This window comes from Amblyomma maculatum, chromosome 6, assembly GCF_055883805.1.
Source record: "Amblyomma maculatum isolate TAMU_Amacu chromosome 6, ASM5588380v1, whole genome shotgun sequence".
Classification (NCBI taxonomy): domain Eukaryota; kingdom Metazoa; phylum Arthropoda; class Arachnida; order Ixodida; family Ixodidae; genus Amblyomma; species Amblyomma maculatum.
This window is the reverse complement of record NC_139349.1, coordinates 183,623-197,777: the sequence shown is the minus strand read 5'-3', so window position 1 is coordinate 197,777 and position 14,155 is coordinate 183,623. Positions and strand designations below refer to the sequence as shown.

Sequence of the window (14,155 nt, the reverse complement as noted above, 5' to 3'; positions counted from 1 at the left end):
GTGGAGACTTCTTTTCTTTCTCGTTTGAAATCATCGTCCTAAGTTCACTGATTGCTTCGTTTTGCCGGTGAATTATTGCCCTGAGCTCCGCCATTCCCCCTCTATCTTGGGAGTGGTGCTGCGGTTTCCTGCTCACCTGTTTAAGGGCGCTCTTTGCTCTCGGCTCTCGGTAGGGGCGGGAAGGAGTCGGATCGGCCTCTGCTCCTCCGGTTTCTCTCGTTGAACTTTGATCTGCTCCGGGGCTCGTGTTGTCCCTGGCTGTGTTGAAGTGGTTGTTCGTGCAGCCGCGCGTCGTTGAAATCGGTGGCTGTTTTTTTTCCTCGCGGGGGGTTCCCGGGTCTCTCAAAACGCACCTTGCATTTCTTCGTTCCAGTGAAGTGATCTCCGCTGCATAGGATGCATATTGGTGTGCAATCTGGTTCTTTTTTTGCTGGGTGCTCCTTACCGCAGCGCTTGCATAAGTTCATCCTTTCTCTTGGGCAAACGTCAGCCCTGTGGCCAGCTCGTCGGCAATTAAAACAGGCTTCCACTTTGGCTCTGAAAGGGTAGCACGGGTAGAGCCCTCCGTAGAATCGAATTTGCCTGGGCGCTCTTTTGGTCCCTGTGAAGGTAATTAGCAGTGCCGATGTCTTGCCCAGCCGCCTGGCGTCGGCAATCTGGCAGTCCCTGTTCAGGTCGGTGATGTCCTTGAGGATTTCCTCGTGGGTTTGGTCGTCCAATGCATTGTAGACGATCCCTTTGGCGGCTTCGTCCGGGGCCGCCACGTAAGCGCTGACTTGGTAAATTTGGTCCTGTATTTCCAAGTTCTGAAGGGGCACATATTTGCTGGCTCTCTCTCGCAACGGGGAGCTCACGGTGAATGAATTGTTGGCTGGATTTATGCGTACTTGGTCTTGCTTTCTGGCAGCAGCGAAATCTACTTCGGAGCCCAGGCAGACCTTCTGCAGAAGGTTGTTGGCGGTTTGGGAGCGGAGGTCAAATCCTCCTTTGGGTCTGAAAACCACTTTATAGTCCTCTGCCGGGAGGCGTGGAAGCGGTTTCCTCTTCCATATTGGTCGACCCTTCGTTGAAGAAGTCTCCAGCTTGACGGTCTTGCCGGGGCCGTCCTTGGGTGTAATATCGGCGTTTGTTTTCTTCGGGTGCACCCGGTCGTGGGCCTTGAAGGCGTGGGTCCATAAATCGGGGTTGTCATATTCTTCCGGAGGAATCTTCTCTCCTTGCATGGTGTACTGCATTTCGCTCGGCTAGACGTAGACTGGCGGTGGGTTCCCTAGTCGTGCTAGGCCTAAAATAGGCCTGGCTCGCCCATATGCGGGTCGAATGCAAAAGTACCCAAAAACGGGCTGTCGTGCTAGGCCTAAAATAGGCCTGGCTCGCCCATATGCGGGTCGAGTGCAAAAGTACCCAAAAACGGGCTAAACTTGGCGGTTCCTTCCAGGAAAGGGGACGGCAGGGTAGTAGGCACCCTTACTGACCTCGGTAAGATGTTTCCGGGTCCTTTAGGTCCGTATTTTCGCTCAGTGATGCGCAAATCTCCGGAGCCCATGCGAAACACGTCCACACTGCTCGGTGGCAAGATGGCGACCCAAACAAAGGCAATCAGTGCAAATTGGGTCAATAGGGTGTTGAAACAGCACCTGACAAGAGGCCTAACAACCGCTGGCTGAACAAAGCGACCAATGGCATGGAGAATAAAGACTATTCTATGGATGTGGATTTGCCTACGCCTTCTGTTTGCTTCTTATCTGTTTGACAAGCGTTGATGACTATGGGAGTGGTGGACTACATGGGGAGATTGCGCATTGTTGCGCAACGACCACTTCAGCTTAGAGTTCTTTCTCGGCGTTGACCTGCCTTTCCTCCTCGCCGCGAACGGATCTTTGGTAGCCATCAGTGACCGAGCAGAAGGGCAGCTTGTGGGCTATTTAGTTTCGAGTTCGCATCTCAGCTTTGGTAACACCAGCGCTGATGCTAAGGTATCCACTTCAAAATTCGCGCCACGCTGTTGGCTATCATATCACTTGTGACCTACTCCCGCCTCGACATGGCCTCATTTGAAGCGGCACATAGCTAGAAGAATTTGCGGCGCAAGTGTTTCTTCTTGTTTCTGTTGCTGCGAAAAGTTCACGTGAAAGGCACAGGGTGAGCCAGGCGAGCTCACCAAGTACTTGGCCACAAAATCAACCTCTTTTTTAGCTTTAGAGCTAGCACACTTTCCAAGGAGCAAACAAGCTGCTTACCGAAAGCTTGTTTTCCTATCAAAGAATCTGTTTCCAGCCATAAGTTGTCGCACTGAAAAAAACTTCAGCGCCACCGGGTTCAATATCCAGGAGTGCCGCAAATACCTCGATTCAATGGATAACTTTTTTTTGTGCACTAAGTTAAATCTACGTATGTTCTGTGCCCCATATATTCAGCAAATTTGTAATTTCAAATGTGACAACTCATTTAAGAGCTTGGGTAAACTTATCATTATGAAATTATTTTCTTTTTCATCCCTTCAACTGCAATTACAGTATGACGGGCCGGGCCCGAGCCTTAAATCTAAGCACTGGGTCGGGCTGGACTTGGGTTTGTAGCGTTGGGCTCGGGTTTGTAGCATCGGGCCAGGCTCAGGCTGAAAATTTTGGCCCGTGCACACTTTTAGCAGGAACACGGCCAGCATGAATTTCTAATCAAGACAGCACCAATAACTTGTCAATGCCAAAAATCAGTAGTGAAAAAGTTTGGCCATTTCTACTCAGCTGTTAGGTGTATGCATATGTGTGTCCAGCAAGCATCCACTGTCTAGTCTCAGTTCTTCTCTGTCTGCCACCTCACTGCATGCAAGGAGTTGAAAAGCTGGGTTAGGCCTCATTCTCACAGCCGGTTTTTCTCTCCTCCGTCGCCTCCGTCGCGCCGGCGCTCGCCCGAGAAGAGGAGTGAATGGTGCCAGTACTCCCCGAAATCGGGTGGCCGGCGCCGTGGGGTTGCGCTCCAAGGCGGCGCCCCACGAAAGACGGACCAGTGAGCGCGCTCGCTTCTCTCACGTGACTCTACGTCACGGCTTGCGTGTCGCGACCAAGCGAGCGCCGGCGGAGCGGCCGCGCGGCCATCGCGGGCTCGCATGCAGACGGCAGTGCGCGAGCACAGAGAGAAAAAAAAAAAGCTGGAGTTGCCCTTCTCTCTGGTGCCCCGCGAAGCGCGCGCTGGCAAGAGACAACAAATGCTGTTCCTTTTTTTTTTTTCATTTCTCAATGCACCGGGTGTCGCAGCTGAACATGACCTCCTGCAAAACCTTGCGATGTTTCAGTTGTATATTTGAATGGGTTTATCAAAAGAAATCTTGCAAGTTCTGGCGACCCATTCCTTTATTGATGACAGAGTTATTATATGTTCGATTTCGCTGACTGCCATGAATAATATTATAAATAATATAGGAGTGCGCATTTTATGCTGAGCTTGGATACTGCCTTGATATATATTCGTACCCATTTGTTGTTTCGTAGTACGTGCGGTGTTTGTACTGAGGCTGAGATAAGAAGGCGTTCCAACTCCGAACTGCTGCGAGAAGTCGCGACACTAAATGTGGAATGCAAGAGACGGGGATTTTTTTTTTTTTTATCAGGGGCGCTGAAGTAACAGTACTATTCTCAAGTAGTAGATTTGGAATTTCACTCACTTCCATTCCGGAGCTACGCAAACGATACCTCGTTGCAAACAGTTAAGCGGGTAGTTTTTCTCGCAAACCTAAGCCGATCCAAACGCAGAACAGGTGCTTGGCAAATTTAAATCATATAAAGCATGTGGCTCATAATTTGAGCTAAGATCCATTATATAGACACAACCAGAAACACAAACAAGTACGGCGTAGCAAACAAGGTTCGGGACAGTAAAGATTCGGACGGGCGGAAAATCTATTGGCTAGGCAGGTGAAGAAGTCAAAATGACTGCCGCACAGGTGAAGGAAAAGAAAGAGGTAATGGGTGAGGTGAGGAAAGGAGCAGAGGAGAAAACCGAGCAAAGAAAAGAGAGAAAAAAAAAGCAAACAGTGGGTGAATGGCGCGGCAAGAAAACATCATGAATGGGGGGAGGTCTAAGGAACGAAATAAAGAAAAACCATACAATGGGAAAAAAAATTCAAGAAAAGGACGCAGCCTTCCTGCCAGACAGAGGACCCCTTTTATGAAAGTTGTGACGAAACTGCTTATCAAGAGTAATATAACTAGAGTGTGCATTTACACTACGTTTTAGTACTCGCTGCTTATAATCGTTCCCATTTGCTTCCGTGCTGTACGCGCGGCGCTTTGCAGTAAACTGTGGAGTTGCGTACAGCTACTGAAGCTAAGATGGCAATGCCTTCCAGATCCAAAGCACAAGAGGCTAACAAAAAATGCCGATTTTATTTAATTTTGCAATATGCAGGACGACACAGCTAACCTCGACTTCCGACAGATTTGCGTGAAATATTATTTCAGTCGGTGCCATTCTAACTTGATTTTTAATGCTTGTATCAAAACCATATTGCCATGCTGTCGCGAACAATTCTTTTATTGATAGAATAGTTCATTATGCTTTCTGTGATTGTGCTGATTGAGAAGAATAATTTCGCTGATTGTGAAGAATAATGTTATTGGAGTGAGCATAATTTTCTGCGGTTTAATACATGGTTGCTATAATTATACTCATTTGCTTTGGCGCAGTACGCGTGGTGTTTGTACTGTTACCGAAGCTGAGATGAAAACGCATTCTAGCTCCAAACTGCTGTTAGAGCACGTGAGACACCACGCTTCTTTTTTTTTTTTTCCGTACAGACGCGGAGCACACGACTTCCACTGCTGCAGGGAGGGCAGCCGCCCTCCGCATTTTTTTTTTTTTTTTTTGCAGGAGAAAAAAAAAAGCGCTCTGACGTAGAGTCGCGTGTGAGCGGCGAGGCCCCGCCCAAACAAGTTTGACGGCGTCCGGCGCCCTTTTCTGTTTGAACATCGCGCCGCTCCATCCGTCGTGCAGTGTCCCCCGCCGGTGCCGCCGCGACGGAGAGGAGCACCAGCTGTGAGAATGAGGCCTTAGTTGCATTGCAGTCAAGCTGGTTGAGGAATGCTAATGAAGTAACATTAAGCTATTTGAAGGAGCTAACATTTAAGTTGTAACCACTTGAAGCGACAATCCTTGGCGATGCGTCGTGTCATGACTATGCTAATGCCTGTCGTTGTCACTGGTGCACACCGCACAAACGACGGGACTCTGCAACAGAGCGGCGCATTTTCAGCTTTGCTCTGTTACTGCTGCCTCGCCGTTTGGTCTAGGAAAGTACAGTTAGGCTAATACTCCATTTCTAACACTTAACAGCGTGAAGTACGATATAACACTGATGAAATTTCATGTAACACATTGGATTTCTAATGGAAACACCACATTGGTGCGTGGTGTGCTCCTACGCATCGATGCAGACTTGCATTGGAAGCAGTGACTTCCTCCGGCTCTTTTCGAAAGTTAACAATATTTAGCCACTCGGTAACATTCGTTGGCATGGGCAGGACATGTAGTGCGAAGAAAGGATAACCGATGTTTGCTTAAGGTAACAAACTGGATTCCAAGGGAAGGAAAGCGTAGCAGGGGGCGGCAGAAAGTTAGATGGGCGGATGAGGTCAAGTGGATGCAGCTAGCACAGAACCGGGTTAATTGGAGAAATATGGGGGAGGTCTTCGCCCTGCAGTGGGTATAGTCAGGCTGATGATGATGATGAACCTTCGTTTTAATTATTACTCTACCACTCAACCAACTCGATGCCTTCGTATATGCATGGACGAAATGAAGTGATTGTCTGCAGGATCTTCCTTCGTCCAAACCGGATTATAGAAAAACTTCACTTACAGAAATAGCCAGAACGGAAGTTGAATACCCCAAAGCCCTCTGCAGTTGGCTGTCTCGCGATTTTATTCCGGGCAACATGCAAATTTACTAAAAACCCAGAACCTGAGCAACAGCAGTGAGCGGCATTGGTTAGCTGCCCTCAGTCCACTGTGCGATGCTTTCGCACAGTGTGTCTCCACGAATTGTTATTGCTTAAGGGGTGAGGCTACCCTTGAACACCAACTTCTTTATTTCTTGAGATATTTGAATGAAATTTTCAAGGTAGGTTCATAGTACAAACATTTGAAGAACTACCAAGTTTAATTGAGCTGGGCTGATTGATTCTCAACTTAGAGGAGTATATCAAGATGGTTTACATAGGTCCCTTGGGGCAGGCCTGGAGAATTTGCAAAACCTGCTGGAACTATGAAATTTGTTATGGTCATTCCTGGATAGTTCCCCCGGGACAAGACAATTCCCTTTTTCCAAATTTCCTCGCTGAAAAATTTTAGCACAGTACCAAAATGAGTGTTATCAGGCTTGCATTAACCAAGTTTTAATTATTTGTCATTAATTCCAGACACAATATCTCGAAAAAAGGAAATGGTCTTGCCCTCAGAAATTTGTTGAGGTATGGAATAAAAGAAACCTCATGAAAATCTGATAAGCGGTTCCCGAGATACGGCTGTCCTAAGCAGCCACATTAGGCAAAAAAGTGATTCTGAGAAAACTGCCAGAAGGTTAAGAGAACGCTAACGTTTTTGTTAAAATATCTCAATGAAATTATTAGGGCAGGCTCATAGCATGACATTTGAATAACTTAAGTTTCATAAAGCTGTGTATGTTGGTTCTCAAATTACAGAAGTATATAATATTGGTCACATGGATCCAGGCCTGTAGAATTTTCGGAATGTGTTGGCATTGCGAAAGTCATTGAGGTAATTTCTGGATAGTTATCGTGGGGCAAGACTAGGGGCTTTTTTTATTTCATTGTTTTCTAAGTTCCACTGTAACAGATACTAGGACGCTTTAGGCGTCGATGCAGTCGTCGTCGGTGCGCCTCAACATGAGGACAGGCTTTGCTTCCGTGCACTGAACGCGTGTCGCATCTCGAGGCATCGTGAGCAACCACACAATGTTTAGCACGCTGCTGGAAATTGTTCAGAGGGCATGATGAGAGATAGTAAATCCGGCTATCGCAATTGCGAAAGGCGAACAGAACGCACGAAGTACGACAGCAAAGAGCCGGAGCAGGTGACGCAGTGAAGTAGCAGGCGGAGATCGCGTTGGCGGGCGCAGCAGCCAATAGCAGTCGCCCGATCCCCCGCGTTCTCGCAGAGCGCGCGCTTTGCCCTTGCAGCTTTGAATTCGAGCGCGGGAAATTCGAAAGTTGTCGCGAGGCTCCCAATCCGAAGCAAGCCACGCCTCGACCGCGCCGCCACCGCCGAGGGTGGCAGAAGAAAGCGCAAGAATTCACAAACAAAACAAGACCAAGATGGCGGCGCTCGTTCGGCAGGAAAGGAATGGCGCGCACGCGATGTTTGGGAATTTTCGGCGCTTGCTTGCTGCTCTGCGGCAGCCGCCGCTTGTTATATAATTAATTTAGAGTATTTCTACGCAGAATTGGGCATTGATAATTACAGAAAGGGTAGTTTATAAGACATACTACCGGAATATATAATCTAAAAATCGACTGTTTCGTGATTTTTTGGTTTTCAAAGGTCGTGTCCCCCTTAAACCAATCATTTCAGAAGAATAATGTGATTGAATGCTCAAGTAGCCCTGTTGCAGTGACTCAGTGGTTAGGGTGCTCGACTGCTGAACCCAAGGATGCAGCATCGAATTCCGGCGGCAGTGGGCACTTTTCGAAGTTCATGAAAAGCAAGGCGCCGCTGCGCTGTGCAATGCCTTGCATGTGAGAAAGAACCCTAGGTGGTATAAATTTCTGGAGCCCTCCACTGCGGCGTCTCTTACTGCCTGAGTCACTTTGTGATGTTAAACTACATAAACAACCATTGAAGTACTTTTTGAAAGCATCTTAGTGTTGTAAATTTTCATTATGAATCATCATCATCATCATCATCAGCCTGATTATACCCACTGCAGGGCGAAGGCCTCTCCCATATTTCTCCACTTAACCCGGTTCTGTGCTACCTGCATCCACTTGACCCCTGCGAACTTCTTAATCTCATCCGCCCACCTAACTTTCTGCCGCCCCCTGCTACGCTTTCCTTTCCTTGGAATCCAGTTTGTTATCCTCAGCGACCATCGGTTATCCTCTCTTCGCACTACATGTCCTGCCCATGTCCATTTCTTCTTCTTAATTTCCACTAGAATGACTTCATTCATTCATTATGTCATTCATTCATTCATGTCATTATGTCATTCAGTCATTCATTATGAATGACTCTCTTTTTTCCACCCTCTATATATACATATTTTGTGTGCCAATTCTGTGTTTGCAGGTTCACTTGGGGTCGATCCTGTACGCGGGAAATGGTAATGGTATTTCTGGACACCTGCGACATTGAGAGAGAGAGAAGCCTCATGGGCTAACATTGCAGAAGGACTGCAGGCAGTGTTCCAAAGATGCCGGCAACCCCTGATAAAGTGACGGTAATCATGACTAAGTTTTGTTATATTGTCACGGGTTCTTCGCTACCCGGACGGCAGTCCAGAAGGACAGTGTAAGGCCACTTCTAAAGCGTTAGAGAAGGAAACTCTCACTGAAGACTCATTTCAAGCCTTATATAGTGACCCATTGAGGCTCTCTCGATCTTCGGGAAAGTAAGGTCAATGTGCGGAAGGGAATGACATATGCTAGATGCGAGGGCCGTAACAGCTAGCATGACTATATTGTCAAGACGGACGTTTCATCTGAGAGCAAAATAAAATCAAGGCACTGAAGGAAGTGATGGCATCTCCTACCATTCCATTTCCCACTGTCACATATTCCGGTTTACCTTACGTCGCTGGATATATCGTTAGTGAATCAACTTCGGGTGTGACGCTTGCGCTATTCTTCTTGAAACTAGCGAAAGAAGTAGCCCCATGTAGTACACTCTTCTACGAGGACAATACTCTAGTGGACTGCATTATCCGAAATCAGAGCTTGTTGCCCTATTGGACAAGCTTTTTTTTTTTTTTTTTTTCGAAAAAGCTGCCGTGCACCTACTACATACAAATGTTCTCGAAGTTCTTAAGATCCTGATTCAGTCAGCATTTCAGAATTCAACACTGAGTTGCCCGAAAGGAATTGACAACAGCTATGTTATTAGGTCTGCTTCTTTGATATTGGAAAAATTTCTCAGAATGCTTCTTCTCAATTAATTACACCAGGAAAGTGACAGAAGACCGAGAGGCCAACTCCTTATGTGCACAAGCCGTTCAAGAAGATTTTGAGACTGAATTTTCTAGATGCAGGTCGCATTTTGATGAATTGATGAACATATAGTGCAATGTGTGACTTTGAAGGACAATTTTTTTATTGTTTGCCGCTCTTTTCGATTCTGCTTAACTGTTTATGCCGATTTCCTTGATTAAAAGTAGTCGCGAGACTGCATATACATCTTCGGTCTTTCAACTGACTGATATGTTTTGAACGAAGGTAGAACAGCCCACTCCACTAGACAAGTGAAATTTTTACTATATGAGTAAATTTTTGTTCTTTACTCTGAATCTGAGACGCGCCATGAATTTTTGCCGGTGCCTCTTCTGATCTAAACGAAAACGGTAGCGGTTGACAGAATCTCCACCCAACAGTGCACCATGCACTCACGTCAGGTCGCGCTACACCTAATTAAAACATTTAAAGGCACATTGCATAGCCTGGTAAATTTATTTTTGTGCAAAACTTAGGGGTAAAAAATGTGTAAGTGTACCCGAAGCTCCATTCGATCGTGCACGTCTGCACTGACGAAGGAGCGCGCGCGTGAGCGGATTGTTGATTGTATTTTATTCCTCGTACACGATAAATGTACGATGTCTCCTAATCTGTACAAACAGTATGCGCGGAGACAGAAGCCGTTCTGCAACCGGATTCAAGCGCGGTAGCCCTTCTTGCATCGGTGGGTATTTGTACCCATTTGAAACACTGTACAGAGGAATCTTTTCATCTCTAAGGCTACTCTTGCATGTATTGCACGCCATAGCACTGGCTAAATCCTCTTCATTCCAATGCGGTAAAGCTTTAAGCAATGTAGGAAACATGAGGGAACTCACCGGCGTAAGTTTTTCTTTGTGCCACAACCGGTCACACACCGAACATGCATAGCCAAACGGATTGTTAGTGAAGCGTCTGTTGAATTCACGTGTTGCCGCTTCAAACTCCTTCACTCTCCTTGCATGTTCTTCAGGGCGCTGTGCCAGAACACTTTCATCGGTTTGAGTCCGGGTAGCTTGGGTGAGAGATCTCTCTCGTGTTTTCTTCAAACGTTCCTCTCGTTGCTCGGGTGTTTTTTCAGCATGCCGTTTTCTTTGCTTTTCATCCTGCCTCTCTAGATACGCACGTTCCTTCTCGAGTCGCTGCTGCCGCTGTTCCGGAGTTTCTTGGGCACATCGCTCCCGTTTGGCTGCATTCCGGCATTCCCAACTAGTAGTGCTGGAACGAGATGCACATTCCACACTGTCGGCCAAACCTATAACTTCCTCACCTGCTTCTGCCGTTGATTCTGCTGCCGAAGACGCTGAGCGTTTTTTTCGCCTGGCTGCATCTTGAGCTCGTCGCTTGGAAAGCCGTACTTCTTCTTCTTCTGTCTCCGTAGCTCGCTGATGCTTTCTCTTTACAACTTGCTGAAGCGTATAGGCTGGAGGCGGCATCTTATGGGCTTGACGAGAAGAGCGGGAGTCAGGCCGCGGCCGTGGCTATGTGCCGTGCAAGGCGACGGCGTGAGATGGGGCCCCGTTTTTAAGCAGATGGTATGACGTCACATAGCGCGCAGCGCCCCTGGTGAGAGGAGTGGGAGTCGGGCCGTGGCTATGCGCTGCGCCAGGCGACTGCGTGTGATGGGGCCCCGTTTTTACACAGATGGTATGACGTCACAGTGCGCAGCGCCCCTAGTGAGAGGAACGGGAGTCAGGCCGCGGCCGTGGCTATGCGCCGCGCAAGGCGACGGCATGAGATGGGGCCCCGTTATTACACAGATGGTATGACTTCACGCAGCGAGGTTACGCGAAAGGTCAAGCGTGGCTATGCGGCCGCGGCATGGCACGGGCTGAGGTGGTAGCTAAAGTAGTATTGCTTCACAATAAAAACTTGCTAGTGTAAGGAAATTTCGAAATCCTTCATTCTTACTGCAGAGACAAGGCACAAATACATTTTTTTACTCTTTTTTTGCACGCGAAAAATACAAAATAGCGCTATTCACAACTGGAGCATTGCCAGACCTTTGCTGGCTGCCTCTTAAGGCGCACGCAAGGCAAATGGTACCATGATAAACACCAGTCACACGATGGAGTCATGAGTATCAAGATTGGTCCTGCACGCTTCACATTTCCATTGTTGCAGCCTTTGTTTACATTGTACCGTATCAGTCACGGCTAGCCAGGCATCATCTGAAAAATGAGCTCTAACAGCATTTATGTCAACATTTTCGTCTAAAACACCACAGTGCACTAACTCTGGCTGTTGCTCAATGTCTGCTTCTCCCAGTTCCTTGCCTTGCATTGAAGCTTTTGCAGCACATTCGCCAACTAACCATGTCAGAATTTTTCTTTTTTCTCTTGCTGACAAGTGCTTAAAGGGCATGCGTTCTCCAGCAACATGTTCCCGTTTCTTAATCAGCCCAACTACGGTCAGTGTGTGTCCTTTTGGCCACCCATACTTCCGCATTGCTGGCGCAACTTTGATTTGACTTAGCACATCACTTGATACATCAATAGCCTCGTTTGCTGTTGGAAGGCTTTCATTTCTCGTGTTGAAAGCAGCTTCGTGTTCCAGATTGTCATTGTGATTAAGGTCATGTGCAGTAGAATCTTCGGCAGTTGTGGAAATCACCTTATTTCCCACTGGTACAGTGTCAGAGGTGCTCGCATCAGAGACTAGCAGGTCATCAGAGGGCTTTTTCTGATCAGTTGTCCCTTCTAGGGCAGGTTCAACATTCTCTGACGAACTATCATCTGCACAGATGTCTTCAAAGGCACTTCCTGTGTTCTTGCTGCCTGCTGAACATTTGCCTTTTCTTTGCAAGTGCACCTCATAGTCATTTATCCAATGGCAAAGCAGTGCAGCAGTTCCATTCGCTCTGAAAATTTTGGCATCGAACCTTTAGCTACAATGCTCGCAAGCTTTCCTGTTATCACAGCTGCTTTTCTAAATTTTTGGTGACTTGAAAGAACTCTTGCATCTTTCTGTTTTTAAATACGCAACGGTGCTGTTTATCGTTTATCCTTGCATGTATGAATCAGCGAAAGCACGTGGTCAGCTGCTGCGATCATGACGCCCGCCCCAAGCGCGGCGTGATAAACTGAACCAGGCTAGTGCAATCAGGCCATCACGGGCACTCTGCCAAGTTCGCTCCCCGCCACCGCAGGAGCTATCAAAAGATAAACACGCCCTGACGTTATCGCTGCGCAGCATCTTGGCACGCCGCCAAGGAGCTGTGGATGAGACGACCGAAACGGACTGACGCGAGCCATCGACATGCAAGCGAAAATGCTCGCGATTTCTGCCGCCGCGGCGACGCAGAAACCTTGTTTTGAGCTGCCGTGGTGGCTCGAGTGGCGAGAGGGACGCAGTTCTAACAAATTTGAAAATTTTCGCTCTGCCGCTGCCACTCGTTGCTGAAATCGCTCAGTCGCTTGCATGTGAACGAGCTGGCCTTAACGCATTTTTTTTTTCAAATTCTCGGGTGCAAAAGTGGAGGGTGGGTTCATTATGCGAGTGGGTTGATTACGCGACAAATATGGTATCATTTTTTCGCACCGTAAGTGCCGTCACAAGCCGATTTCTGTATATCGAATTATCGATATATCGAACTCTTTCGCGATCCCCTTCGAGTTCGATATATCCGGGTTCGACTTTATGTCGACCCTCCAAATTTTGGAAGGACATTTAACAACAACAAAAAAAAAAGGCTGACTTATATGCGGCAATATATGGTAATGAAATTGTGTTGTGTCTCTGGCAGATGCTAACAGCAAAAAGCTATTACGCTCAACCGTTTTGCATGCCGACTTCTCTCTGTAATTAGGAAATATAAAACTTGTATTGCTTATACTCTGATTGTATGACAGCACCAAAAAAATGATGACTTATGTACCAGTCTTTTTTTTTTTTTTGCGCTGTCTGTATTCATGGATTACCCACTCGCCCATGCATCTGTTATAGCCGGACTTGCACTCCTTTTAAGGGGAGATGCGGGTCGAAAAACGCGGGTTTTTTCGAAAATGACTTTTTTGTTTTTACTTGTTTTGTCAAGTTTAGTGTCTCTACCTTCATGAAAATAAAAAGCTGAATGTAATCAGGAAATGGGCTGAAATTGCGTTTAAAGAGCGCACAGTGGCAGTTGAATGACCATCATTATCAGCCTGACTATACCCATTGCAGGGCGAAGGCCTCTCCCATATTTCTCCACTTAACCTGGTTCTGTGCTATCTGCATCCACTTGACCCCTGCGAACGTCTTAACCTCATCCGCCCCTTGCTAGGCTTTCCTTCCCTTGGAATCCAGTTTGTTACCTTACCCTAAGCCACCATCTGTTATCCTCCCCGCACTACATGTCCTGCCCATGCCCATTTCTTCTTCTTAATTTCCTCTAGAATGTCGGTAACTTGAGTTATTTCTCTGATCCACTAGGCACGCTTCCTATCTCTTAATGTTACCCCTACCATTTTTCGTTCCATAGCCCTCTGGGTTGTCCTCAACTTAAGTAGAACTCTCTTGGTTAGCCTCCACGTTTCAGCCCCATAGGTGAGTACAGGTAAGATGCAACTGTTGTATACTTTCTTCTTCAGCGATACCGGTAAGCTGCTAGTCATAATCTGCGAGTGCTTGCCAAATGCACTCCATCCCGATCTTATTCTTCTTGTTATTTCGTTTTCATGGCCCGGATCTGCAGTTACTACCTGTCCTAAGTACATATTCGCCTACTACTTCCACTACTTCGCTACCTAATGTAAACTGCTGTTCCTTCTCGAGGCTGGTGAACATTACCTTAGTCTTCTGCATATTGATTTTCAAGCCTACCTTTCTACTTTTCCTGTCTAGGTCATCAATCATTATTTGCAGTTCATCCCCCGAGTTGCTTAGCAAGGCAATGTCATCAGCAAATCGCAGATTACTGAGGTATTCTCCATCTACCTTTATCCTTAACTGCTCCCATTC

General features: G+C 47.0%; 2 protein-coding genes across 2 annotated transcripts in view; one reads left to right on the top strand and one right to left on the bottom strand.

Moving 5' to 3' along the window:
- The window catches only part of LOC146184919 (uncharacterized), a 37,027-nt gene extending 28,585 nt beyond the window's left edge, over window positions 1–8,442 (top strand). Inside the window, exon 4 of the mRNA XM_084605883.1 lies at window positions 8,298–8,442. Within this exon, the coding sequence (XP_084462009.1) occupies window positions 8,298–8,388 (91 nt within the window). The 3' untranslated portion in view covers window positions 8,389–8,442. The remainder of the gene's footprint in view (window positions 1–8,297) is intronic.
- A 1,344-nt stretch (window positions 8,443–9,786) lies between these two features.
- Window positions 9,787–10,650, bottom strand: LOC146184918 (uncharacterized). Its single transcript, XM_084605842.1, has one exon. The coding sequence runs from the start codon at window positions 10,648–10,650 to the stop codon at window positions 9,787–9,789; it is 864 nt and encodes a 287-aa protein (XP_084461968.1).
- Window positions 10,651–14,155: the final 3,505 nt, after the last annotated feature.

What these genes read in the sequence shown, in the direction of transcription:
- LOC146184918 (XM_084605842.1), bottom strand. Translation starts at nt 10,650, where the DNA reads ATGCCGCCTCCAGCCTATACGCTTCAGCAAGTTGTAAAGAGAAAGCAT.